Source organism: Podarcis pityusensis (genome assembly GCF_964106645.2).
Source record: "Podarcis pityusensis genome assembly, chromosome: 5".
In the NCBI taxonomy this organism is placed as follows: Eukaryota; Metazoa; Chordata; class Lepidosauria; order Squamata; family Lacertidae; genus Podarcis; species Podarcis pityusensis.
Genome location: NC_138032.1, coordinates 6,416,410 through 6,442,059, shown reverse-complemented (window position 1 = coordinate 6,442,059; position 25,650 = coordinate 6,416,410). Strand labels below are relative to the sequence as shown.

Below are 25,650 nucleotides of genomic sequence, written 5' to 3'. Positions count from 1 at the left end.
GGAGATGAGTTTCATGGCAATGCTCTGTCATTTGTCATAAGGAAGCCTACAATAGTAGGGTTGGAAGGGACCCCAGGGGTCTTCTAATACAACCCCCTGCAATGCAGGAATCAACACATTCCCCCCTCCAGTTTGATACCATACCACAACCTGTTTTGTTTTGCAAATCTGCTAGCAGTTTCTTTATGCAGCAAATGTACAAGAATGCCCCTGCTGTGAAATAAGTAACTGAGCCTCATTCCTGCCTCTCCATGCTCCATTACATGAGGGATGCGGGTGGCACTGTGGTCTAAAGCACTGAGCGTCTAGGGATTGCTGATTAGAAGGTTGGCAGTTCGAATCCATAAGACAGGTGAGCTCCTGTTGCTCTGTCCCAGCTTTTGCCAACGTAGCAGTTCGAAAGCATGCCAGTGTAAGTAAACAGGAAATATTGAGGGCTGGGGGTGGAGAATGAATATATGACAGTCTTTGATCCCAGCCCTTCAGCAAATCCAGACAGTTCTGGCAACCAGAAACTACTGAGATGAGCTTCACTTTCAAACTTTTCTTACCTGGGATCTAAGTGGGGAAGGACCATATAGACTGACTTAAACTCTTTGGAGGATGAGGTGGGCTTTGAATGCAAGAACCTGGGACTCATTCACAGAGATTTATGGAATATGTTCAAGGGAAATAAATGTCCAACTGAAATAAAATGCAGTATTAACAATCATTATCTGTTTCCGTCATTCTCTTCAGATAAAATGCACAAGGAAATAGAAGATGTCATAGGTTCTGCTCACTCAATCTGCTATCAAGATAAGAAGAAACTGCCCTACACCAATGCTGTGATTCATGAGATGCAGCGCTTTAAATTTGCCAGTTTTTTGGGGTTCCCTAGGCAATGTACAAAGGATTTGAAGCTGCGTGGTTTTCTCATTCCCAAGGTATAACAGTATGATACAGCTGCACTCCTGTAGCCCAAGAACAAAGAGCAGCAAAAGGTTGCATATTGAGAGATGCAGCCAGCCGTACAGGAACTTCCTGTCTAGTCAAAAATCTGAAGGGCAAGAGCAGGAGCTCCATCTGCAGACATGTTTCACCATCAGCAAGTGCCATTCCATGGGGCAATTGTGGCAGGGGAGAAGCTTGTAGTGGCCAGAGGTCTCAGCCTGGTTGTGAACTTTCATTTTAAAAGAGGTGGGGGAAAGTCCCCTTGTGTCCTGCCTGTACAGAAAGTTTTTACAGTGATGAATACAAAGCCATCCACCAAAATTATTATTATTATTATTATTATTATTATTATTATTATTATTCAGATCAGTATCTGCAATGATTAGTCTTGGGATAGTGTGGGACTTATTGTATTGATGTGAATGCATTCCAAGTCACTTGTTTCTTATTTGCAGGGGACTATGATTATTCCTGATCTGCGCTCTGTTCTTCTTGATCCAACACGATGGGAGACACCTGCAGAGTTCAACCCAAATCATTTTTTGGACAAGGATGGACAATTCATGAACAGAGAAGAATATCTGCCATTTGGTGCAGGTAAATTCAGAAGACCAAGCTATGTTGTGATCTGTAGATGTGCTTACTGGTCTGCTTCCAGGAAATGACATCAGCAGCAGCACAGAAGGGAGTGGGCCAGAGCAGAAGGAGCATCTTTCTAGCTGGAGTGGCACTGCTGGTCAGCAGAATGGGGCAAGGCACTGGCAAGTTAAGGGGATCTCTAGGTTGGTGGCTTGGGACCAGAGCCATAGCTAGGTGATCTTGCGCCCCTGACAGAACTGTCCAGATTGCGCTCCCTTGTTGTTGTTGTTTAGTCGTTTAGTCGTGTCCGACTCTTCGTGACCCCATGGACCAGAGCACGCCTGGCACTTCTGTCTTCCACTGCCTCCCACAGTTTGGTCAAACTCATGCTGGTAGCTTCGAGAACACTATCCAACCATCTCGTCCTCTGTCATCCCCTTCTCCTTGTGCCCTCCATCTTTCCCAACATCAGGGTCTTTTCCAGGGAGTCTTCTCTTCTCATGAGGTGGCCAAAGTATTGGAGCCTCAGCTTCAGGCTCTGTCCTTCCAGGGCTGATTTCCTTAAGAATGGATACATTTGATCTTCTTGCAGACTCCTCCAGCACCATATTTCAAAATAATCAATTCTTCGGCGATCAGCCTCTTTATGGTCCAGCTTTCACTTCCATACATCACTACATACTGGGAAAACCATCGCTTTTACTATACAGACCTTTGTTGGCAATGTGATGTCTCTATTTTTTAAGATGCTGTCTAGGTTTGTCATTGCTTTTCTCCCAAGAAGCAGGCGTCTTTTAATTTCGTGGCTGCTGTCACCATCTGCAGTGATCAGTGTAACATTCATATAGATATTAAAAAGCATGGGGGAGAGGATGGAACCCTGAGGCACCCCACAAGTGAGAGCTCAGGGGTCTGAACACTCATCCCCCCCCACTTTCTGGACACGGCCCAGGAGGAAGGAGTGGAACCACTGTATGACAGTGCCCCCAGCTCCCAGCCCCTCTAGACGGTCCAGAAGGATGTTATGGTCGATGGTGTCAAAGGCCGCTGATAAACATTCTGAATAACACTTTGGCAAAACAGACATAGTTAGGATAGGGAAAACATCAAGGCTGCTGTCAATTGTCTAGCCTGGTCAGTGCTAACCTTTCTTTCTTCTTGCTATACTTATGTTTTGTTCCCTATCTCATATCAAGGAAGATACATTCAGGAAGAGGATGGATTGAAGATGAAGGGTCCTGTGGGAGGGGCAGGGCAGAGAGCATCTCCCAGGGCTAGAAGACAGTGTAAGAGGGTCTAGCTCCCAGTGAGAACTGGGAGGGCTCACTTTTCTGTGTGCAGAATAAGGGTGAAGATTTAATTTTGATAGAGGACCTTGTAATTTCCTTTATTTCTTTTCAATCTTTTCTTCCTTTCCTATTTTTTTATTATTTTCCCTTTTAGATTAGCATGGCTATTATTGTGTCTCACGCATAAAACGTTCAATAAAACTTGATTTTTAATAATGAAAGGAAAACTTTGGTCAACTGCCCAAATCAGCAATGCAGAAAGGGGTTAAGACCATGAGCAAACTGTCCTGCCAAGTTTACTTCACCTTGGTGGGAACCAGCATTGCTGCCTGAAAAGAAGTTGGGTGGCTTGCAGTGGTGATGTGTGACAGGGAACAGCAGTATCCTGGTGCTTGCAGTGCTGCCTCTCTCAGGGACAGGGCAGGGGTGGCATATGTAGGGAGGTCCAGATGGTAAACAATGGAGGCCCCATAGTTGTATGTGCACGTGTGGGTCCCAAGCAGGGCCGTAGCTAGAGGGTGGTGATATGGGCCCCCACCAGGGGCGCAGAATCAGCTAAAAATATGTCACCTTCTCTTTCTCTAGCAGTAGCAGCAGCAGCAGCAGCTGGATCCCGCAGCCCTGCACCACAGCGGGTACGGAGGGGAAAGGAGCACAGCGCGGCTCCCTCAGACAGCACATTCGCTTTCCCACCTCAGCTGGAACGGACCATTGGGAATCTCGGGCATAGGGGATCCTGCTGCTGCTGCGAATGCTGCCACCAGTAGCAGGACGCTGCTTGCCTCCCTGGCTGCTTAAGAGCGCTTCTCTCCCCTCCACCTTTCTCACTTTCTCACCCACCCCTCTGCCTTTCTCACTTCCTGGTTTTTGCGGGACTTCTGAAGAATGCATGCTCCAATCGCATGGCTGAATCGTTACCTTAGGGTAGCAGCCAGGCAGGGCAGGGCGATCGCTCCAAGGGTGGATCGAACGCTTGGATGGGGAACGAAAAGAAAAAAAGGGGGGAGGAACAGGCAGGAGAGGAGAGGAGAGAGTGGAGATTTGCCTTGTGTTGGGTTGAAATAACGACAGACGAGTAGCAAGTGTCATGTGAGAGGCATCTCTCGAGCAAGCCCCGAGGAGACTCTTTTATTGAATATTACAACATTGCCACAGGTGCGCTCGTTGCTGATTGGTCGGCACAAACACAAAGCAACTCGTTGCTGATTGGTTAACACAAGTACAAAGCAAAGGTTACATATAGGCATTAATCACCAATAGATTAAAGGCTGGGAAAGGGAGCACAGAACTAGACAGGCATGAAACCTCCTAATTAAATTATAACTAGTGATTGATGTAGCAAGACTAAAACAATTACTAATGATTGATCATAACATGAAAGAATATAATAATCACGTTCCGCAGATGTAGTCAACTATGCATTAAGAACAGGTCAGTATAATGTATTCATGAACTTAATATGAACTGAACATCCTAGGGAGATGAGGGAATGTCTTGGTATTTAGAACGGGTTGTGCAGCATGTGCAGAAGCAGAGAAAAGCTTAGAAGCAAGTCTTCGCATCATGCCGCAGTCATGTGCAGAAGCAGAGCTTCCCTTCATCTCCCCCTTTCTTTTCTTGTTTGCGAGGTGTTCTGGGTGAATAAGACAAAAATACTTCGGGATACGTGGTATGCCAGCGCATGCTCGAAATAAGTTCGCCAGGGTTGACAGGACAAAAATACTTTGGGATATGTGGTATGCCAGCGCATGCCTGAAATAAGTCTGCCCACATCTCCCCTAATGTTTACTGTTGGTGCTGCCATTTCGCAAAGTAGGCAGCAATGATTTTATTGGGTGGCTGAGGGGGAGAGAGAAGCCAAGACAAAAGACTTATGAGTCCAGGAATGCATTGGAGGAAGCAACATAGCAAAATTAATATACATATTATGACAATGGCATATTGAAAGAGACTACGAAGCCAAGTCAGGTTTGGCAACCAAGCGGTAAACCACTTGGTGAAAGAATCCCAGAGGCCAGAAAATCCAACTTCCTGTTTAATGTGGTGTGTAAGATTTTGCAAATGAGAGATTTGGCTTTGAATGGCTTTAGAATTATCAGTAATATTGAAACAACACATGTCAGCCACTTGTTCACAGCCACAATGATGAAGCATCAATAAGTAATCGATAGCAGCGCGCTTTTGCAGAAGGCCATGCTGGAGTTCACTTTGTTCTTTATTCAAAAGGTGAAGAGCTTGAGAAGTATAATTCAGGGCTTTTGTTGCAGAACAAGCTAAAGAGTTTATGTTCCTACTATTGCGTACAGCCAATCCAGGGACTCCTAGGAGAGAAACAGCTAAAGAGATATATTCAGACCTACTGGGAAGAGAAATTGAATCGTCACAATCATTAGTCAATTCAATAGAGCGGTGATATCAAGAGCGGGTCAAATGATGCTTTTTGGGTAATACGATGGACAAACGGCTTAAGCAACAGGGTGTTCCATGGCTGATGTTTGCTGGAATGTAATTAAATGTATAGCCAGGACACGACCAGAACCAGCCTGCAGGTAGTTCTGTGTATTTATATACATAAGAAATATTTACATAATTAGAGCAGTGGAAATTATCCTTGCCCATTTTTACACAGTTGGTTTTTGTGCAATTTACCATACGGGCGCAAGTGACATTAAAAGAAGCCACGTATGGGGTCAATAAGTCAATGGCCAGAGGTGGGCGTCGGCGCACTTGGTCACCCCAGACATAGTAACCGGAATAACCAAGGGTGCGGAGAGAATCATTTTTGGGTAGGGATGAGAAAAACCAGGTAACATTTTGTATATCAAAAGGGTCATGGCAAACAGGGATAAGGCAGGAGCCAAAGATTTCACCTATTGACACCTGTTGGGTTAGGCAAAAGGAAGAAATATTGAGGGTCTTTGCAAAAGATTCCCACACATTTGTTGGTGTGTAGTTATCGCTATTAGGAGCGGAAGCAGAAAGAGGCAAAAACAACACGCTGAAAATGAGCACTATCATGGAATTAATATTAAGGCAGGAGATGATACACAGAAGCAAATTCTCAGGGGTTGCTTCAAGCTGCTTTTCCTTTCTAAGCTGTTCAGCTGGACGCCGCATCCTGGGCGATCTGTAGGGTCTGTCACCACGCCATGGTATAGGCGGATGCAGCGTGCGGGAACCCAGCGAGCACCCTGTGGAGTAGAGACTGCAGCGTAACCCTTTCCCCAGGTGATCAGTTTTCCTGAAATGAGAGTGATTTTATTTGGCCCCATGTCACTGGTCCATTACAATTTCCCCGCTTGCGAGTCCTGGGGGGGCACTCCATTTGTTGGAGGGTAATATCTTATAGCAGACCAGTGGGGCTGGAAGTATCTCTGCTTGCTGAAAATGCTTCTGGAGGCGAGTATAAGATTGATGATCCTGTATGGAAACATTCAAATGATTGAGAGTAAAGAGAACACTAGCCAACCAGCCTTCCTTTTCAGAGAGTGAGGCTGGGACTCCGGCCTTCTTTTCTTGTCGAATCAAGGCAGTTTTTAAAGTGCGATTGGCACGTTCAACAATCGCTTGGCCTTGAGAATTATAGGGGATGCCAAATAAGTGGTGAATATTCCAAGTTTCACAGAACTGAGCAAAGGTTTTTGCACAGTACGCTGGGGCATTGTCAGTTTTCAAGGAATGAGGTTTGCCCATGACTGACATGGTACGAACAAGATGATTGCAAACATGTTTAACCTGTTCTCCCCTTTGAGGGGTGGCCCAAATAAAGCCAGAGAACGTATCAATGCAAACATGTATGAACTTCCAAGGTGAAAAAGGGGCGAAGTGAGTTACATCCATTTGCCATAACTGGTTGGCTTCCAGCCCACGGGGATTAACTCCAGGGCTGGGGTGGCCAATCTGATTAGAGCATTGAGGGCATTGTTGGATAATTGCACGAACCGCTTCCAACGGAATTTGGAATTGGCGGCTAGGAGCCTTCGCATTCTGATGATGGAAAGCATGACTTTCAATGGGGGAAACAGGAAAAGCCCTAAGCAGAGAATCTGCTTTTGCATTGCCATCAGTGAGAAAGCCTGGGAAGGGTTGGTGAGAACGAATGTGCACCACAAATAGTGGGTGGGAGCGATTAGAGAGAAGCAATTGTAAGGACAGGAAAAGGCTCAATAAGTTGTCATCCAATAAGGGACTTACATAACTGCCCTGTAAACGAGTTATGACATTTGCAACATAAAGACTGTCCACTACCAAATTAAAGGGCTGTGAGGAGAAGTGGTGCAGCGCTTTAACAGCAGCTGCTAACTCAGAACGCTGGGCAGACTTTTGTGGGAGAGTGTAGAGGCTGTGCCATTTCCCATTTTGTTGCCAAGCAACCACCCCTCTGGAGCGGGCTCCGTCAGTTGGTGGTCACCACGTCGGGGTCACCAGATGTTGGGTTGAAATAACGACAGACGAGTAGCAAGTGTCATGTGAGAGGCATCTCTCGAGCAAGCCCCGAGGAGACTCTTTTATTGAATATTACAACATTGCCACAGGTGTGCTCGTTGCTGATTGGTCGACACAAACACAAAGCAACTCATTGCTGATTGGTTAACACAAGTACAAAACAAAGGTTACATATAGGCATTAATCACCAATAGATTAAAGGCTGGGAAAGGGAGCACAGAACTAGACAGGCATGAAACCTCCAACTGGCTAACTTACAAATCAGCCCCGTAATCTCCTCTCTGAAATGAAACATTCCAAGCAGGGAGGCTCATTGGCAATCCAGTAGCCTTTCTGAGAAAGGGAAAGATTTTGTTTCCGACTGCAATCTATTTATATGGAATTGCACAGTGCAAACGGCAAGGCTAGCTGTTTATGCTTTTCCTCATGTGATGTGAATAGAAATATTGTTTTGCAAGGTGGAATAGCCTTTGCACAGAGAAAGAGGGAGGGGGGAGTCAAACGCTTACAATGTGAGCTGAAAATAGGGTGGTAGTCAACTAAGCTTTACTCAGAGTAGACCCATTAAAATGAAGGACTATGACTAAGTCAGGTCCATTAATGTCAACAGTTGGCCTTCTCTGAGCTGACTACTGTCCAGAGTTTCTTTCAGATGAATAGACTGTGATCCTGGGTCCTAGTATGCCTCCACTGAAGGAGGGAGAAACATAGACTCTGTTGATGTGCATGAGCTAATTTAATTTGAAACATTCACTGAAAGCAAAATCTCTTTTGAGAATAAAAGTCCTATATGTTTCCGAAAGGTCATGTTCATGCCTTAGAATCTAAGGTGGCCCCCAGATGTTGGTGGGTTCCAACTCCCATCAGACCCAGATAGCACAGCCAAAGGCAGGGATGATGGGTGTTGTAGTCCAACAGCATCTGAAGAGCCTACAAAAGCAAAGCAGGTCTGGTCTGATCAGATGTTTTCAAACTTGCTGAATACTCAGTGCCTATTGAACCAATGATATCTGTAGTCATTATTTAGCACTTGAATACTGAGCAGTTAGGCATAATCTAATCCACAAATATCCTTGCAATAATCAGGTCAGTCAAGCCCCAAGCCAGTATCCCAAGACCCAAGCATATCTGTGGAAATAGTTGAGCTCAGTTTCCTAAACCCTTGTCTTATACCATCCATCTACACATATTCTGGAAACAAAAGTTACTGAAACAATTTGTTGTTCCATACCTATATATCTCCATGAAAAAACATGTTTATTAAAAGCTGACTATTTATTTTCTGTTTCTATTTCTTATTTTCTATTTCTTATTTTCTCCCAGACTTAGAAAGATTGTCCACCAACTGGGAAAACCAACGTCTCTCAACTTTCAATTTCCCTGATTCTAAAATTGGATTTATTTTTTGTTTGTTTTAGTGAATCTATCGCACTAATTTTCAAGATTAGTGAAGCACACAGCCAAGGACTCTGTAAGCTAAATGTGCTACATATATAGTAAATGTATAATAAACCTATAGCTGGAGGTTTGCAGAATTTGTAGCACTTTTAGTTGAGGTGGTCAAGTACCGTATATGCATTTGGAGAGTGCCCCTAAATTCCATACTGACAGACACTTCAGGTGATTTACACAAATTGCATACTTTAGTAGTACTTTGGTCTGCTTTGTTATGTGAAGTATCACAGACTGTCAGAAATTATCTAGGTAAATGTTTTATCTGTGTTAGCAACAGTTCTTTTCTTTTGAAGAGTTGGAAGTATGTCTACAATAGTGTTGTGCAATTCATTTTTAACTTAGGCATTTTGTAAGCTCTCTGTTAAGTTGCTTTTTAGCCTAACATTTTTGTCACACCTCTTATACGCATGCTTCAAATCAGTGGCATGCAGTGAAATTTTCCGTAGGGGAACAGTTAGGGCCTGAGGTGTCGGCTTCCAAGGGTAATTGTGGGGAGGACGTCATGTATTTGAGCATTGCGCCTCCCTCCCTAAGCCAGGCAGAAGCTTCCTGGTCTTTGAGAAGGAGGCGCCAGTGGAACATATAGGGGACTAGCCTAGTCCCCCCAGGTCCACTGACAGCACATGACTGCTTCAAACATTATGCAGCAATCAATCCTTGTTTGCACAGCCCATTTGAAATATACTCGGAGTCGAGAGTGGATTTCATGCTCTTTATTCAGCTCATAGTGGTGAGGAGGAATGGGAGTCCCGGACTTCTGGGGTGACGCCATCGGCAATGGCGGACTCCCTCTGATCTGCAGGGACTAGCTCCATGCGAAACGGGTCTTTTCCGCTACGGCGAAGAGGGGACCCTTTCAAAAATCACAGGCGGATGAAGCCTGTGACCATGGGACTCGGCGGGCACCCTTAGTGCCCCCCCAACCCTCAAAGGAACCCACTAACGGGCTCTGAAGCGAAGAGGGGGAAGTGGCGCGGTGCTGAGAGTCAACTGCTTCTTCCGTGGAGCGAAGCCGCATAGCCATTGCCGGAGAGCGCTGCCTTTTTCCTGGGACAATTTGGCTTCTAAAATAATCACCCATGAGTACTTAAATTTCGGACAACTGGACTTTAAATAAGGACTTGCGAGCAGAAAGGAATTGGACTTAAAAATTTACTTCAATTTGGCACTGAAACGGGAAGGTCTAAACAGGAAGTCAGCCTTCCGTTTCTTTGTAGACAGATTAAAGCAAAGACAAGGTAAACTAGAGCTCAGAAAATCAATTCTAAAAGATTAACTTTCATCATTTTAAATTGTTGAACCCCCTTCGGAAGCAGGAGAAGAAGGGGGATCTTTTTCAGACTGTTTAAACCTGCAGAAGTGAGTTTAAAGTAAAGTAACTTTCCACCGTCTTGATCCTGGAGCGGGGTGTCAGGACTGACGTTCTTTTTTGAAGCTCATTGACCAGAGACAACCGTTTTTGACAGATAGCTAAAAGAAGAGAAACATAGTGATTCCACTGTTCCCCTTCGCATTTTAAAGGAACAAATATTGACAAAATATCTGAAAAAGGAAACTTTGTTGCTAGATTTGTCCTTAAAAGAAAGAACAAATAGAAGTTTTCCCCTTAGAGGGAGACTGTGAAACTGTAACCAATTCCAGGGAGCTTGCAGCTGTTACAGATTACAATCGTGGGAATAGACTTCTGACCTTGAAGGACAATGTATTCAGAAGCTCTGTTGTGTGCTCTCTGTAAAACAAATGCCCTACTGGAACAATTAAATGAGAAGACGGATTTGATGACTGATGCGATCAGAATTTTTGAACAGGCAGTGGGAAACTATATGGAGCCCACCCAGGAATTAAATCAGGAGCGTGCCCCGACAGAACAGATGAGAGAAGAGGATGTTGCTGAATCTTGGGCGCCAGAGATGGAGGGAGCTGTGGCCCTGCAGGAACATGAGCTTTTGGATTTGACAAATGAACTTGGAAGAAGCCAGATTTGGAAAGATAAAGTTTGGACTGGTTTGGAAATGGGGGGTTGGATAGACCCCCCTATGCAGGGATGTTTGGACTTTCCAAGTCTGGCAATGGGCCGTGAGAGGTTTGGGGCTATGGGGGCTCTTAATTTTGGAGGGATTCTGAAACATGTTTTTAAATACCACATGGAGTTTAGTGTGGACTATGGAAAAGGGGCTGATTTGTTGAAAAGAGTCAAAAACATTGCCAAGCTGGAGTTGCCACGAGTGAAAGGAGAATATGAAGAAGAGCCGCGGAAGGGACATGGAAGGGACTTAAGGGCCTCGGATATAAGGTTACCAGGTTAATGCGCTAGATCATTGGGATAAAAAGGACTGACAAAACCCGGGACCAGGAGGAAGGGACGCTGGATGAAGATTGGATTGTTTTTATTTCTTTTTTTTTATTACTAGGATTGTTTTATAAAATTGATGAATGTTAGAAAAATGTTGGAACGAAATTACTTGGCTTTAGCAAAAATGTTTAAAGAATTAGGTAAGAATATTATGGTTATGAGAAATTGGTAAAAATAAGATTTAAGTTTTAAGTTTTAAGGTTCTTTATAAGATAAGATGAAAATAGATTAAGGTAATGTAACGACAGAATATTATGAAATATGGAAAGGATTTGCTGCGACAATTAACAAGTAGGATACAAAAAAAGGGAGGAGGAGGAGGTCAAAGAAAGAAGGTAATGAAAGTTGAGGATTCGAGAATGATGGATTTGTTTTTGTGTGTTTGTGGTGTATTTTTGGTTTTTTGAATTTGTATTGTTTGATGTGGTTTGTTTTTTTCTTTGTTTTTTCCTTTTTCTTTTTCTCTTTTGTTCTCTTTTGTAATTCTAATTTTTTTTCAATAAATATCATTAAATAACAAAAAAGAGGAGGAATGGGAGTCCCCTCCCCCCGAATGTCTGCTTTATATACATAATTTACACAATGGGCCCCACGTGATTGGCTAATTCTGGGATTCTGCTGTAGGCCAATCAGGTTGCGGATTCACTTCCACCTGGAGCTGGATGGGGTGGCTCCTGTGCACCAATCAGACTACTCCATTCTGGATCCTATTGTTCTAGGACCAATCAGACTGCTGCATTCTGAATCCTATTGTTCTGGGACCAATCAGACTGCTGCATTTTGGATCCTATTCAACTCAGTACATAACACCATTTCAACTCCCTGGTGAGCAGCAATTTATACACCAGTTTCTGCTGCATTAAGAGATGTTTATCCCGATATCAAAATACAGTCATACCTCATTTTGCAGCAGGGATCCGTTCCGGAGCCCCAGCCACTAGCCGAAAAGGATGCAGGGCAAAGTGCTGTGTCTGTGCACACGCGTGGAGCTGTTTGCACTTCTGTGCATGCATGAAGCGCGATTTACAGCTTCTGCACATGTGCAAGCGGCAAACCCGGAAGTAACCCATTCTGGTACTTCCGGGTTGCCGTGGACATTCACCGCAATGGACGCTATTCAGGGCGGATGTTCGCAGAGGTATTACCGTAGCACTGAGAATATTTCTCACTATGCCAGGAAGTGTAGCATCTTGTGAACATAGTTTTAATAAGTTAAAACTCATACAAAACTACTTAAGATCAACTATGAGTGAAACCAGACTAACAAGTCTAGCAATCCTGTCCATCGAGTATGAACTAGCATCAAAAACAGATTTTGATGAAATTACTGAGTCTTCTTCGATTAAAGCTAGAAAAATAAAGTTCTAATCACATCAGACTTCATTGAGGAGATTCCTACTTAAAGCCAGAGTCGGCCTAACTTTACTTTTTAAAAAGATTTCAAATAACAACTCTTCTGAATAAGAACTTGTAACGTGACTTGTGAATAATGTTAATAGTGTTCTTATTTATATCAACCAAATACCACAGATATTGTGAAAGCAATGCCATTTTACATCATATAGTATTATAATATAAAGTTATCATTGTGAAATAAATCAGTATGATATTTTTCTACATTTCATTTAGGCCTATCTGTATACTGTTTTACAACTTAATTACATTAAAAAAAACTGTCAACTGACATCTAAATGTCATTTGTTTTCCTGAAACCTTTTATTAAGACATAATAAATATTGTATTTTCTGGGAAAGAATTCAATACAAGGTGAAGTGTGTGGGGAATTGAATGGCACAGGGTGGGGTGGGGTGGAGGAGAGGCGGAAAGAAGAGCTAATTTATCCATGGCTAGGGAGCGCAATCTGGACAGTTCTGTCAGGGGTGCAAGATCACCTAGCTATGGCTCTGGTCCCAAGCCACCAACCCAGAGATCCCCTTAACTTGCCACTGCCTTGCCCAATTCATATAGATATACAGAACAAAACATAAGTATAGCAAGAAGAAAGGAAGGTTAGCACTGACCAGGCTAGAAAACTGACAGCAGCCTTGATGTTTTCCCTATCCTAACTATGTCTGTTTTACCAAAGTGTTATTCAGAATGTTTATAGCTACAAAGCAATGAACCTGGGAAAGTAAATTATTGCTCACTTACTCTCTTCTTCTGTTTCAGTGTATCTGAAGAAGTGTGCTTGCACACGAAAGCTCATACCAAGAACTAACTTAGTTGGTCTTAAAGGTGCTACTGGAAGGAATTTTTTTTATTTTTATTTTCTCTTCTTCTTGTCTCCTCTTCAGGGGCTCGCACATGTTTGGGAATGCAGATGGCAAAGATCGAAATATTCATCTTCCTCACCAGCCTGCTGAGGGCATTCAGCTTCCAGCTACCAGAAGGAGTCAAAGAGCTCAATCAAGAGGCTATAATAGGGAGTACAGCACATCCCCAGCCTTATAAACTCTGTGCTGTTCCCCGTTGCAACACATAAGAAAATAGGAAAATATTAGGGGCTGCACCCCTGCTTCCTCCACTCGGTGACCCCTTGGCCACTCCTGACACATGAACCCCCTAGCATTTCCCCTTCCCTTCCCATCTCATCCCATGCAGCTACTGAGGTCTCTTTTCACCTTCGCAGCTCCATTTCTGAAGCCACTTCTCTCTTATTTTCTGCAGCTCTGCTTTGCATCCATTTTCCCCTTCACCCCATCTCCTCCTTTTCTTCAGGCCCTTTCATGCCCCTGCTTTCATCTTCATCCCTCTCCCAATGCCTCCTTACTCCCTCCTTTTTGACAACTTCCTTTGCATCCCCATTCTTACTCTTGCTCCCTTTTCTCCTCCCCCTCCCCTTCCTTTTCTCAAGTCTCCCTTACACACACATTCCCACACCTCCTCCTCTCTCCCTCTTCTGCAGCCCCCTTCTAACACCCCCCATGCTATGCTATTGTATCTTTAAGATGAGTAGACTCCTAAGAGCAAGGCTATCAGCTTCTCCAGTTGAAGAATGTTAAGTTTCTTTGATGGATACTGTACATGTGTGCTTGTTAATAAAATATCTCTTCTAAATCACTACATTGAACCCGGAACCCAGAACGCGGACCACACAAGGTATCAGGAGTGAAATAGGTTGTGTGGAGGCACTATGCAATATTTGTTTTTGTTTTTTTTATAAATGTTTATTAGGGTTTAACATACAGAATAGATATAATAAACAATGTAGCATATGTCTTAACATAGTTTCACATCTTCTTTGGACTCCCTCACATCTCCCGCTCCCACTTTCATCGTTATAACTTTTTGCCAGCAATTTATCATCTTGTTTGCATTCTTATGTCCCATCTATTTATTTATAATCTTGTAATTCTCAAAAAAATTTATATTTTCTCAATCTCACTTATCATCTTGAATCATCTAATTTAGTGGTGCTCAATTATTTATGATCTAGCATCCTGCTTAACATTCACTCAAATTACAGTATTTTTGTAGATAAATCTTGAATTTCTTCCAGTCCTCCTCCATCCTCTCCTCTCCCAGGTCACGGATTCTGCCGGTCATCTCAGCCAGTTCCATATAGTCTATCAGTTGCATCTGCCATTCTTCCAGTGCGGGTAGATCTTGAGCTTTCCAGTGCTTTGCAAGAAGTATCCTTGCTGCTGTTGTTGCGTACATAAAAAATGTCCAATCCTTCTTTACCACCCCTTGGCCGACAATACCCAAAAGAAAGGCCTCTGGTTTCTTTGTGAAGGTATACTTAAATACCTTTTTCAGTTCATTATAAATCATTTCCCAGAACGCCTTCACTTTAGGGCAGGTCCACCAGAGGTGGAAGAATGTTCCTTCACTCTCTTTAAATTTCCAACACTTATTATCAGGCAGGTGGTATATTTTTGCAAGTTTGACTGGGGTCATATACCATCTATATATCATTTTCATTACATTTTCTTTCAAAGCATTGCATGCAGTAAAGTTCAACCCAGTACTCCACAACCTTTCCCAGTCCTCAAACATGATATTATACCCAATGTCCTGCGCCCAGCTTATCATAGCCGATTTAACCATTTCATCTTGTGTATTCCATTTTAACAGCAAGTTATACATCCTTGAAAGTACCTTAGTCTTTGGTTCTAACAGTTCTGTTTCTAGTTTCGATTTCTCCACCTGGAACCCTAGTTTCTTATCATTTTTAAAAACTTCTTTAATCTGAGCGTAATGTAACCAGTCTCGCACTTTATCCTTCATTTTCTCCAAACTCTGCAATTTCCAGTTGTCTCCGTCTTTTTCTAGTATTTCCCAATATTTTGGCCATTTGGCCTCCATATTGGGTCTTTTTCGGGCCTTAGCTTCCAAAGGTGAAAGCCACCTTGGAGTTTTATTTTCCAACAAGTCTTTATATTTTGTCCAGACATTAAACAGTGATTTTCTGACAATATGGTTCTTAAAGGCCTTATTGATTTTAACCTTGTCGTACCATAAGTATGCATGCCATCCAAAAGTATTGTTAAACCCTTCCAAATCCAACACGTCAGTGTCTTCGAGAAGTAGCCAGTCTTTTAGCCAGCAAAAAGCTGCGGCCTCATAGTACAACTTTAAATCTGGCAGGGCAAAGCCCCCTCTTTCTTTCGCATCAGTTAATATCTTAAACTTAATTCTGGGCTTTTTGCCCTGCCAGACAAACTTAGAAATATCTCTCTGCCACTTCTGAAAACACTCCGTCTTATCCAGAACCTGAAGTGTTTGAAACAAAAACAACATCTTTGGCAATACATTCATCTTGATAGCAGCAATTCGGCCTAACAAAGAAAGTTTCAATTTTGTCCAACTGTCTAAATCTCTCTTAATTTCTGCCCAACACTTTTCATAGTTATCCTTAAATAGACTTAGATTTTTTGCTGTTATGTTTACCCGTAGGTACTTTACTTTTTTAACCACATTTAGTTCTGTCTCTTTCTGAAACCGTTCTGACTCTGTATCTGTCAAATTTTTTCCCAACACCTTAGTTTTCTGTTTGTTTAATTTGAATCCCGCCACCCGACCAAAATCATAAATCAGTTGTAATACTCTTTTCGTACTAGACTCTGGCTCCTGCAGGGTCAAAACCAAGTCATCTGCAAAAGCTTTAAGCTTATATTGTTTCTCTCCGACCTGAATTCCTTCCACCAACCGGTCCCCTCTAATCATATTCAGGAGCACTTCCAGAACCGAGATAAATAACAAAGGGGAAATAGGGCAGCCTTGTCGTGTTCCTTTTTCAATTTTAAACTCTTCTGTAACCACATTGTTAACTATCAGTTTAGCTTTCTGCTCTGAATATATCGCCTCAATCCCATTCTGGCACTATGCAATATTTGAAGGCTTCACATCCTTTATCACAGTTAAGGAATGGAAGGAGGAGAAGTTTGAAACAGAAGTTCCCCTGACTTCCACTAGCCTTTCCTTCAATGGCAGAAGTTTGAGTAAAATGGAGATGGTGGAAAACTGAGATAACTGTGGCTTTAGGAATAATGGAGGGATGGAGGAACACTGAGCAATTGGTGTGTGCGTGTGTGTAACATTTTAACAAGGAGAAACAGCAGAGATGGGTACGGAAGCAACCACCCAAAAGCTACGAAAACAGAAGAATGAAATGGAAAGTGGAATTAAAGAGGACAAAGAGACTTTGGAGAACAATATGGATGAAGGATTGCCAGAACAGAAGGATGAAATGGTGGAGCTAGAGGCAACAGATGGTGTAATGAAGAAGTCCTTCACAAAAGGTGACTAGAGGACTGAAACAGCCAAATGGCAGTGTTGTGATGTTGGAGGAGTGGAAGGAAGCCACAGATGGAGAGATGAAGAGACATCCTAAACTGGCAGAGATAGAGTTGGGAGAGAATAATAATAATAATAATAATAATAATAATAATAATAATAATAATATAATTATTTATATCCCGCCCTCCCCAGCCGAAGCCGGGCTCAGGGCGGCTAACAACAATAATACAGTACAAAAGTACAGCACAAACAACACTCTAAAATCATTCATTATAAAATTAATTAATTCAAGCCACTGGCAACCATTGGGCCAGAGCTCCGCAAAGATTGCCGAGGGAGGGAGTCAGGCTGTGTCCTGGCTAAAGGCCTCGTGGAACAGCTCTGTCTTGCAGGCCCTGCGGAAAGATGTCAAGTCCTGCAGGGCCCTGGTCTCTTGTGACAGAGTGTTCCACCAGATCGGAGCCACGGCCGAAAAAGCCCTGGCTCTAGTTGAGGCCAGCCTAACTTCTCTGTGGCCTGGGACCTTCAAGATGTTTTTATTTGAAGACCGTAAGTTTCTCTGTGGGGCATACCAGGAAAGGCGGTCCCGTAGGTACGAGGGTCCTAGACCGTATAGGGCTTTAAAGGTTAAAACCAGCACCTTAAACCTGATCCTGTACTCCACCGGGATCCAGTGCAGCTGGTATAGCAACGGGTGAATGTGATCTCGCAGCGAAGACCCCGTAAGGAGTCTCGCTGCAGCATTCTGCACCCGCTGGAGTTTCTGGGTCAGTCTCAAGGGCAGCCCCACGTAGAGCGAGTTACAATAATCCAGTCTGAAGGTGACCGTCGCGTGGATCACAGTGGCTAGGTCAGGACGAGAGAGATAAGGAGCCAACTGCTTAGCTTGGCAGAGATGGAAAAATGCTGCCTTTGTTGTAGCTGCAATCTGCGCCTCCATGGAAAGGGAGGTGTCGAAGATTACACCCAAACTCTTAACGGACGGTGCTGGCATTAATTGCGCCCCCGCAAGAGATGGGAGTTGCCCCCCCAATCCCATATCGTCCCGTCCCAGCCACAAGACTTCTGTCTTCGAAGGATTTAGCTTCAACCGGCTCCCACATAACCATCCTGCCACAGCTTCCAAACATCTAGTCAGTGTGTCTGGGGCCGAGTCAGGATGGCCATCCATCAACAGATAGAGTTGGGTGTCATCAGCATACTGATGGCAACCCAGCCGAAAACTCCGGACAAGCTGGGCGAGGGGGCGCATAAAGATGTTGAAAAGCATCGGGGAGAGTATCGTACCCTGAGGTACTCCACACACCAAGGAGTGGCGCGATGACAATTCCCCCCCAAGCGCCACCCTCTGTCCCCAACCAGAGAGAAACGAGCGCAGCCATTGAAGGACTGTGCCCTGGATCCCCACGTCCAGAAGTTTGTGATTGACCATGTCGAAAGCTGCTAACAGATCTAGAAGAATCAGCAGCCCCGACCCACCTCGATCCAGCTGTCTACGAAGATCATCTGTTAGGGCAACCAGAGCCGTCTTGGTCCCATGACCAGAGCGGAAGCCGGACTGGAATGGATCCAGAGCCGATGTTTCATCCAGAAACCCACCAAGCTGTTCAGCAACCACTCTCTCAATCACCTTACCCAGGAACGGAAGATTCGAAACTGGGCAGTAATTGGATAGATCTAAAGGATCTAATGATGTTTTCTTTAAGAGCGGGCACACCACTGCCTCCTTCAGTTCCCCTGGGAATGTCCCCGTGCCAAGGGACAAATTGATGATGTCCCCCAGGAGGGCCCGCACCTTGTCTGGACACGCTCTAATCAGCCAAGACGGGCACGGGTCAAGAGGACAGGTGGTGGGCTTTCCAGCTCGGAGGAGTCTGTCCACATCGGCTGGGGATATCCGGTCGAAGTGGTCCAATACTGGACCCGAGGACAGTCGAGGGGCCTCCAGTTCCTTTATTGTATCCAAATTGGCAGGGAGGTCATGGCGGAGCAACAAGACCTTCTCCACAAAAAAGCTCGCAAATGCCTCACAGCTGTGTGTCAAATTGTTATTTAAATTTGGCTGTCCCTCAAGGGACGTTAAAGACCTGATTATACTAAATAATTGCGCCGGGCGAGAGCTAGCGGATGCAATGGAGGCCGAGAAGTAAGACTTCTTAGCAGCCTTCACCGCCATCTCGTAGGTTTTCATAAAAGCCCTATAAGATGTTCTTGAGGCTCTGGCACGGGCACCCTGCCATACTCGCTCTAGCCGTCTGAGGTCACGCTTCATTTTCCAGAGCTCCTCGGTAAACCAGGGAGCCCGGTTTCTGCGGGGTCGCAGAGGGCGCTTAGGTGCGATCTCATCGATGGCTGCCAGGAGCTGGATATTCCAGCCCTCAACAAGCTCAGTCAATGAGTCGCCAGGGGGAGCAAGGTCCCGCAAGGCTTGGCGGAATCTATCAGGGTCCATCAGCCTCTGCGGGTGAGCCCAAATCGGCTCACCACCTAAGCAGGGTGGGGGGGGGGAAGTCAATCCTGGCTTTCAGAGCGTAGTGATCAGACCATGGCACCTTCATCGAAGGAGACATGATCACATCTATACCTACGCCAAAGATCAAATCCAGCGTGTGGCCTGCTTGACGTGTGGGGCCCGAAACAAACTGGGAGAGCCCTAGTGTCGCCATGGAAGACACCAGGTCCAGAGCCTGTGAGGAGGGAGTGGCATCAGCATGGATGTTGAAGTCCCCCAAGACCAATAGGTTAGGGAACTCCAAGGCCTAGCCGGCCACCACCTCCAATAGGCCTGACAGGGTGGCTGCTGGTGCGCTAGGTGGCCGGTACACCAGCCAGACAGCCAAGCTCTCCTCGGAGCCCCACACTAAGCCAACACATTCAATGCCGGGGATCGATGGCGATGGTAGAGCCCTGAAAGGACAATCTTCCCGGATTAATAATGCCACCCCTCCCCCCTGGCCCACAGTCCGCGACTGGTGGAGGACAGAGAAACCCAGGGGCGCCATCTCTCGTAAGGTAACTGTTGCCCCTTCGCACACCCAGGTCTCCGTCACACAAGCCAGGTCGACCCCCTGCGAGATTTCTTTATTGTTTTGTTGCCTATAGACCTGAGTAATCCTTGCTCACCCTACCCTCGTCCCTCGGGATGAGGGGCAGATAGGAAGGGGTACGAGCATATCCATATCTCGATCCCCTTCACCTATAACATCTGCCCCCACCGCCATACCTCCCTCGCCCCTCCACGGTAGCAATCCCAAGCCTCATAGTAGCCTCCATTGATGGCAATTAATGTTATTCTTTTGCAGCCTAAAACAATAAAACCTTAAAACAATAAAAACAAAAAACAAAAACAACCCGGAAAACAATAAAACAATACAAATAAAAACTGCAAAAATTACAAATTCATCAAAATCTAACAAATTCCCAAGCCCACCCAAACATCCATCCCACCCCCATATATAAAAAATCTAAAGGGAAAGGGAGATTTTAAAACATGTTAAAAAGAACTCTGCACCCCTCCGGGTCCTCCTGGGCAGTAGCAGCATCAGTGGCAACAACCGTCCTTGTGAGGCCCCACCCCTGGGCCAGATAGTGGCAGGAGCAGTCCTTGTGAGGCCTGTCAGGCCCCGCCCTGGGCCAGGTGGTAAGTGGCAGGAAGGAGCAGGGCCCTCAGGCACTCACACAGGGGAGTCCTTCTGGGCAGCAGAGCAGTTCTTTTGAGGCTTCAGGCCCCGCCCCAGGCCAGATGGTAAGTGGCAAGAGCACACAAAGGAGTCTGCACACAACTTGGAGTGAATTTAGAGAGGAAAGCTATCAAACCTCTGGAACTTTTCTTGGAAAAAGAATGGAAGAAGTGTAAATGGAAGGGCTATTTTTTTCACAACCAAGATGGAAATTCACAGCAAACACAACGGGTTCAGGTTGTGTCCTTCAGAGCAGGTGAAATCAAGCTTGCTGCCTCTTCCAAGTGACAGCCCTGGAGATATTTGAAGGTGGCTCTCATATCTCCTCTCAGTCTCTTCTTCTCCAGGATAAAGATGGGCAGATATTTCTATCTTGGCCTGCAACCCTTTAAGCAGAAATGCTAGAAATCGACCCTGGAATTTTAAGCATGCAAAGACTCTTTGCATCTTTCCTCATGCCCTGCTCAGAATCAGTCTATCATTTCGAAGGTATTCAGTTGGATGGGTCAGAGGGAAGAGTGAATTTAGAGTATAAGCTGTCATGTCAGAACCCTCTCTTGGGCTCAAGGGAGAGAAACAAATTGCACTCATGAATTTATATGTAAATAATGCTTGTTGTTTAACTGTTGCCAGCCTGACAAGTAAAGATTTATCTTCACCTATTTGTGTAAGACATTTTTTAAAATCACAAATAGCTAACAAAGGTTATGGGCTCAGTCATGGCCAGCAGTTGGTGATAGAGAATGGCAAGAAGATTTTGAAGTCAATCCCAGAAACCAGCAACGCAGCACAGTAAAAGATATTTTTTGCAGATTTACCCCTTGATCCATGTCTGTTGAACTTCCTGGCACAACTTAGTCTCAAAGTTTAATTTTACTCTTCTTCTTTTTTTACAGTTCATTAAATGTTTATTCCCCCCCCCCCCAAAGGACTTTCATTGGTGATATTTTCCAATTCAAAATTCTGAATATGTGGCTTGTTTCCACTTTACACCTGTGAATTTTCACTTACAACACCTTCACTCTTGATAAGCCTTTCATTAGTAAGCCAAACATTCCCTGCTCTTGAAGACAGGGAAGTCAAAAAACTGCATGCCAAAGCACACTAAGTGGTGTCTCAGTGCTTTTCGCAAGGAGAGCAGTAACTGCTGCTCTTTTAATCCTTTAGTCACAGGAGTCAGTCTTTCAAGAGGTAGCTTGTTGGCCTCCTCTAGCTATTCAGTTTCTGGATCAGTACTCCAGAACTCTGGTGGCCTGTCGTTTCCCCTTCTGTTTGCACATGCACGGTTACAGTTCAAATGTCTTCCGGGGACGGGGAGTTCTGACTGCTTGCTTACAGCATCTTATGAGCTTTTCTAAACAAGTTTCTGGGCTCAGAAACCTACCCCCTACCTCCACCACTTTGATGCTTCAAAAAAACCTCACACAACTGTTTTTACACTGGGTTTTTATCCAGACAAATTTCTTTCTTCTGCTTGTCACCCTACAATAAAAAAAACTGCAGAGCAGAAAGAGAACCCGAGGGTCGCCCAAGCCATCCCTCTGTAATGCAGGGAATGCCAACCAAAGCATAGTGGTAGTAGTATAATAGTAGTAGTATTATAATTGAAGGCAAATTCCCATTTCTTCCTCAAACAATATCTGCTGAAAGCCTTCAATGAACAAGAGTCCACAATCTGGTTAAGTGTTCCAGCAAAAGTGGATCATTTAACTTTTATCAGAATGCTATTCTTTCAGCTCATATCATTGGTGATTACTATCTGTTCAATCTCTGGGATAGAAATTTCAGGGTTGGGGTTGTTCCAAGAAAACTCCTTGGATTCTTGACCAGGGAACGGTGAAGATATGGAGCAAATGAATTTGCCCTGGGCTGAATGAAACCTGCTGCTTGCAGTTTGCAAAGCACCTTTGCAAAGCAACTTCCTCCTGAACACATTATCAATGTAAAGAAAGCTGGCAAGACATTGTCATGTCTCCTGTTTCACAATTTTGGGGCAGGAAAAAAAATATAAAGGTGTAAAACAGTTTGCTTTTCTGAAACTCTCTGCAACAACACTGTCTCCTTCACTTGAGGTTTTTTGTGGACAACAAGCTTAATATGAGTCAGCAGTGTGATGCAATTACAAAAAAGCTAATGCTATTCTAGGCTGCATCAGCAGATATATAGTGTCCAGATCAAGGGAAGTAATAGTTTTCTCCTCGGACTAGGCTACATTTGTAAAGATAAAGCTCTTTCTATGCATTATAACACTAAGACACCAGATGGCACAGTGGAGTCCCATTTTTCGCCAAAGGAACTTCCTTGTATGAAGTTTACAATGCATTTAAGGGGGGAAGGATATCAGTAATAAAAATGAATGTATTGCCAAGAATGTTCTTTTATTTCAATCAGTACCCATAGTCAGTGGAGCAGGACACTTCAGGCAATGGCAAAAAAAATATTTCTAAATTCATCTGGCTGGCGGGGAAAGAAGCCAAAGTTCAAATACAAATTATTAACAGATGCCAAGAAAGAGGTGGATTCTCCCTGCCAGACTTGAGGTTATATTGTGAGGCGTCCTGTCTTTGCTGGCATAGGGAGTGGGTAACTTTAAAAAATGTTAAAAATTTTAGACCTAGAGGGTCATGATAACAGATTTGGTTGGCATGCATATCTTTGGTATGAAAAGACAAAACTAATGGGAGGCCAGAGCAGGGAAACTGAGTGGAGTAGAAAAGAGGCACGTAGGTGTTTGTGTACAGCATAGTAACAGCTAACTGATATTGCACCATGTACAAGTCTTTAAGTACATGTGGGAGGATTATAGAGAGCATAATCCCACTTAAGAGTAGACATGATGAAATTGCCTGACATGAGTAATTTAGTTTCATTAATTCCAATGAGTGTACTGTGAGCACGATCTTACATAAATAAGCCCCAAATATCCCAAATTTTGTTGCAGGACTTGCTGCTTCTGTCACTCGTGTGAATGAATCGCAATAGGTTCAGAATCCCCCAAGTGGATCAGGATGTCTATTCCTCATCAGCAGAAGCGTGTAGAAACCTTTTTGAAATTATGATTTAATCATAGACATACGTTACAGCTCAATTGGCAGGAACTTCAAAGAGCAAGAAGGCATGGCAGGAAGCCTGAGGAGCAAGTGCAGAATGTTAATGAGAGATAAAGCACTGACTCCTTTCCCAGCTGGATTTTCCCGCTGGATATCTTTTAAAATTAAGTGTGGCTAGTCCTCATGCCATCATATGACACATTAGTTTGGGCGTATGAAAACCTGGCTTCAGCACATGTGGAGATTTGGTTGATTATGACATCTCTAAGAAGCACAAAAGACTGCTTCTCTCGGCAAGGTCTTCCAACATCTTTTGGGCACGGACTCATGTAGCAAAGGACTCCTCCAGAAAACTTTTTGATTCCACATTCATCATGATTTGTGCTCATAATAATTTCAAGGTGGTTACATCCAACTCCATTTGCAATACTATTTATGCCTGCAAAGATTTTGAGGTGGTCATACAGTTTCATTTCCATTCTATCACATCCTTTAACTTTCTACTGAAAACTACACATGCACAGACTTATTTTTGTCGCACTTTTGCAATAGATATAGTTTCCCCAGACAGCAATAATGCGGGAGTGTTCAGGAAGCATTGCAGAAGAACTAACAAAGCAGAATATTCTTGTCAAGAATATGGTGCAGAATTCACCCTCAATAAAAATCCCGCCTGGTGGAACCAGTAGAACTAGTAACTGGTTGACATTACACATTCTATCCTTAAAAACGGTGTGGGGAAAATTGGCTGAATTGGGATTGTTTGCTGAAACTTTTCAGCATACGGACTAATCTAAACAAACAAATAAATAACAAAAACAAAAACAAAGAAAGGAAAAGAGAGAGAGAAATGCCAAGACCTCTCTCAAAGGTAGGTCTTAACTCTTGTCTCACACAGAAGGGAGTGGACCCTCCCAGCTCTCACCTGGGTGCTTCCCTTTCTTCCCCCAGTCTTCCACCCTGGGAGATGTTTCCTTCTCTGCCTCTCACACAGGGTCTTTCACTAGCCAGATATCAACTTCATGTGTGTATTCAAAATATTCTAAATGTTCATTCCAGTATTATATCCAATTGTATTCTGAGATAATATCCAGCTGTTCCTTGTTCTGCTAGGTGATATTTTCTCCCATCTTCAGCCCCAAACATTGCTATGAGTCAAGAATAGTCCTCTTCCAATCCAGGATGATGACTTTATCTCTCCGCCCCCCCAAAAAAATTTCAACCATTCCTCCATGTTTGAAAACCATAAATCCTTCATTTTTATTTAAACAGGAAACTCTCCACTGTAGTCATTTACTTAAAAAAATCCATAGTTATTTACTTGTTGTATATTCATTATTTTACACCCGTATTTATATCTTACGATCCCATTTCATGTAAGGAAATTTATCAAGAGAAAAAGAAAAGAACTTCCATTTCTACTACTTCCATTCTTTTCCCAATAGCATCACCAGAAGCTTGATAGGTTTTTCCTCTAAATTCCCTCTAAATTATACCCAGAATCCTTTCTGCATCATCTTGTAATTCTCTGCTTTAGAGAGACTAAGCAGCTCTTACATGCATAGGCATGAACTTCAGTAAACATTGTTTGTTCTGAGATGGCAACTTTTTACATTGATTTCTGTACGTAATAATTTATCCTTGATTTTCCATAGGTACTGCATTATCAAATGGTCACAGCTGGAGGCAACAGAGACGCTTTGTTGTAGTTTCTCTGCAGAAGCTGTGGCGGGAAAAGAAAGGCATGGAGCAGCAAGTAGCAGAGGAGGCCCATCAGCTCGTGGAGGTTTTTGCACGTTCAAAGGGTATGTCATGCTAAGTGATGGTGCTGAGCTGGCGTATGAAGATATATTTGTGTACTACCTCTGTCCATTTTAGAAAGGAATGTGATATGTTTTTCTTGGTTCCTAATGGAGATCCCAGCAGTTTCTCTTGGCCACCATGAAATCCCACTGTCAGTATGAACAGGAGCAGCTGAACTAACATTAGTATAATTTTATTTTGCAGGGCACCCACTTGACCCTTCCATGCCCATCACTAATTCAGTCTCCAACGTGATATGTGCTGTGGCTTTTGGGCATCAATTTGCTCTTGAAGGTGAAAGGTTCCAGAAACTGATGGAA

General features: G+C 43.8%; 1 protein-coding gene and 1 long non-coding RNA gene across 2 annotated transcripts in view; one reads left to right on the top strand and one right to left on the bottom strand.

The window, feature by feature from the left end:
* The window catches only part of LOC308478397 (cytochrome P450 2J5-like), a 59,718-nt gene extending 45,603 nt beyond the window's left edge, over positions 1-14,115 (top strand). The window contains exons 7-9 of the mRNA XM_081008089.1: positions 739-926; positions 1,389-1,530; positions 13,350-14,115. Of these exons, the coding sequence (XP_080864215.1) occupies positions 739-926; positions 1,389-1,530; positions 13,350-13,537 (518 nt within the window). The 3' untranslated portion in view covers positions 13,538-14,115. The remainder of the gene's footprint in view (positions 1-738; positions 927-1,388; positions 1,531-13,349) is intronic.
* Positions 1-25,650, bottom strand: part of LOC308478525 — a 164,383-nt gene that overhangs the window by 85,948 nt on the left and 52,785 nt on the right. The window lies entirely within an intron of this gene.